This window comes from Echinops telfairi, unplaced genomic scaffold (assembly GCF_000313985.2).
Source record: "Echinops telfairi isolate 266 unplaced genomic scaffold, ASM31398v2 ScPeMD7_655;HRSCAF=1070, whole genome shotgun sequence".
In the NCBI taxonomy this organism is placed as follows: Eukaryota; Metazoa; Chordata; class Mammalia; order Afrosoricida; family Tenrecidae; genus Echinops; species Echinops telfairi.
In genome coordinates, this window is record NW_022104553.1 from 25,011,298 (window position 1) to 25,013,578 (window position 2,281).

A 2,281-nucleotide genomic window follows, 5' to 3' on the forward strand; every position below is an offset into this window, starting at 1 on the left:
CTCCCCATCCTTGCTTCGAAGGGGCATTCTGGCTGACCTTCTTCCAAGACAGACTTGTTGGTCCTTTTGGCAGTCCACAGTACTTTCAAGATTCTCCACCAGCAGAGCCGGAGCCTCGGAGTTAAGTCCAGGGAGCGCTATGCCCGGGGAAATCCCTGAGGCAGCCGGGGCGGGGGAGCAGAAGGAAATGGAAGAGAAAGCGACTAGACCGGAGAAAGCTGACGAAGCAAAATTAAAAGCCAGCTATCCTCATCTGAGACAAAAGTCTGGAGGTTCCGATTTTTTAAGGAAAGGATTGCAGAAAGGGCAAACATATTTTGATTCTGGGGATGACAGCCTGGCTAAAGCAAAAATGAACAAGCAACTTCCTACTGCTGCCCCAGATAAGACCGAGGCCGCTGGTGACCACAGTCCCACTCCGCAGGACCTTGCTCAGCGGGGGCCATCCTTTGTTGCTAGCAAGCTGGCTGGCTGATTAAAGAGCTGAACTGCAAAAAATAAATAAAAAAATAAGATTCCCCACCAGCACCCTACTTCAACTGGATTGCTTCTCCTTATTCACTGCCCAACTTCCACACGCCTATGAAGAGATTGAACATACGGTGGCTTGCTTGGGTCGGGTGCCTCTTCGTCCTCAAAGTCACGTCTTTGTCTTCCAACACTTTAAACAGGTCTTGTGCAGCAGATGTTGACCCACCGCGATGCCTCCTTGGATCTCTTGACTGCTGCTTCCGGGAGCATTGATGGTGGAGCAAGCAAGATTACTCATGGAAAGAAAACAAGACAGGATTTTCTGGGCTAGACACTCGCCCCCCCCTGCATCTCCCCCCCCCACCCCATGTAATCACCATTAGTTCTTGAGCAGCTGGGAGAGATTAAACCTCCAAAATAATTTGTTTGATGCTGAGAGCAACTCTTTGTTGAGATCAAGAGTTATCGGATGCCCCTCAATGGAGTCAGAAGTTGCTGGAAACCTTTGATGGCTGCCTGGGTTCAATCCCACCAACTCAAGGGTCTCATTGTGGAACTCGTGAAAGCCGGTGTCCACTAAAAGGTCACACCAACCACTTGTGTTGGTCATTGTCCTCTTTTGTGGCTCGGGCCGACCCCACGTATGACCCGGTAGAACGGTTCCACAGTGGGGCTTCCCGGGTTAGGGACAGGATCCCAGCAACCTCCCCCCCCATGAAGATGGGAATTTCTTCTTTTTTCTCTCCCACCTTCCCTTCCTCCCCCTCCCCCTCCCCCTCTCATCCCATTGGGCCTCAGCCTCACCTCCAGAGTCTTTTTCTTTGGTGTGAGAAAAAGTTTCCCTTTTTTGTTTTTCCTAATCACAGTGCCACGAAATATTTATCTTGATGAGGCTGACTGACTCTGCTGAGCATAAAGTCTTCCAAGTTTGATCCATGTCACCAGGTGTTTGGCAAGTCTCCTCATCGGTTTGTCTTTTTCAGGGGTGCATCATATTCCACTGTCTGTATGCACCAGAGTCGACTTGCCCCTACCTCCACAGATGGGGCTTTCAGTTGTTGGTATAGGGGATTATGCATTGGGCTGCTTACCACAAGGCCACCAGTTTGAAAGGTACCAATGGGTCCATGGGAGAAAAAGGAGGTTTTCTGCACCCCTAAAGAGTGAAAGTCTTGGAAACCCACTGGGACAGTTCTACCCTGTCCTGAAGGGTCATTGGGAGCCATAATCTACTCAATCGATGTCAGTGAGTTTGTTTTGTTTTGTTTGAGACAGTTCTTCGGAGCGTCCAACTGCTCAAGGCAGGCATCGGTTGAAGTCTCCATGGCAACAGATTGCCAGGCCTGGGGGCTGGGCTCCGATCCCACCAGTTGAAAAATATTTATAACATTTCTTTCCTTAGCCATATTCTGTGGAACATATGAAGGGACGCACTATGTCCTTCTGGGCTGCCCTGTGCATTGGGGGGCGGAGGGCATGCCCATCCCACTGCGGAGAGCGCTGCTCAGCCCCTGCATTGACCTCAGATCACCCCAGACATTCCCAGCGTGCTCTGCGGGGCTGGGGCAGTGGCTCTGGGAACCCTCAGTGGGTTCAGTGGTCAAAAGCAGAGGCGGAGCTACAGACAGGAAGCCAGGTCTGGCCCTGGGAGCCTCAGACACCCGCCCCCACCGCTCCAGAGGCTGTGAAACATCGGATGTGTAGGAATTTCTCCTTGGCACGCCTGACCTAGCCGAATTCTTGCGGCCATTTCTGCACCACCGTCCTCCTAGTTCAGCGGTGCTCCACCTTCTTCATGCCACTGCCCTTT

General features: G+C 51.8%; 1 protein-coding gene across 1 annotated transcript; it reads left to right on the plus strand.

Annotated features, from left to right (window-relative positions):
• The first annotated feature begins 139 nt into the window (after positions 1 to 139).
• LOC101638810 (cAMP-regulated phosphoprotein 19-like) lies at positions 140 to 475 on the plus strand. The gene has a single exon (XM_045293017.1). The coding sequence runs from the start codon at positions 140 to 142 to the stop codon at positions 473 to 475; it is 336 nt and encodes a 111-aa protein (XP_045148952.1).
• The last annotated feature ends 1,806 nt before the right edge of the window (positions 476 to 2,281 follow it).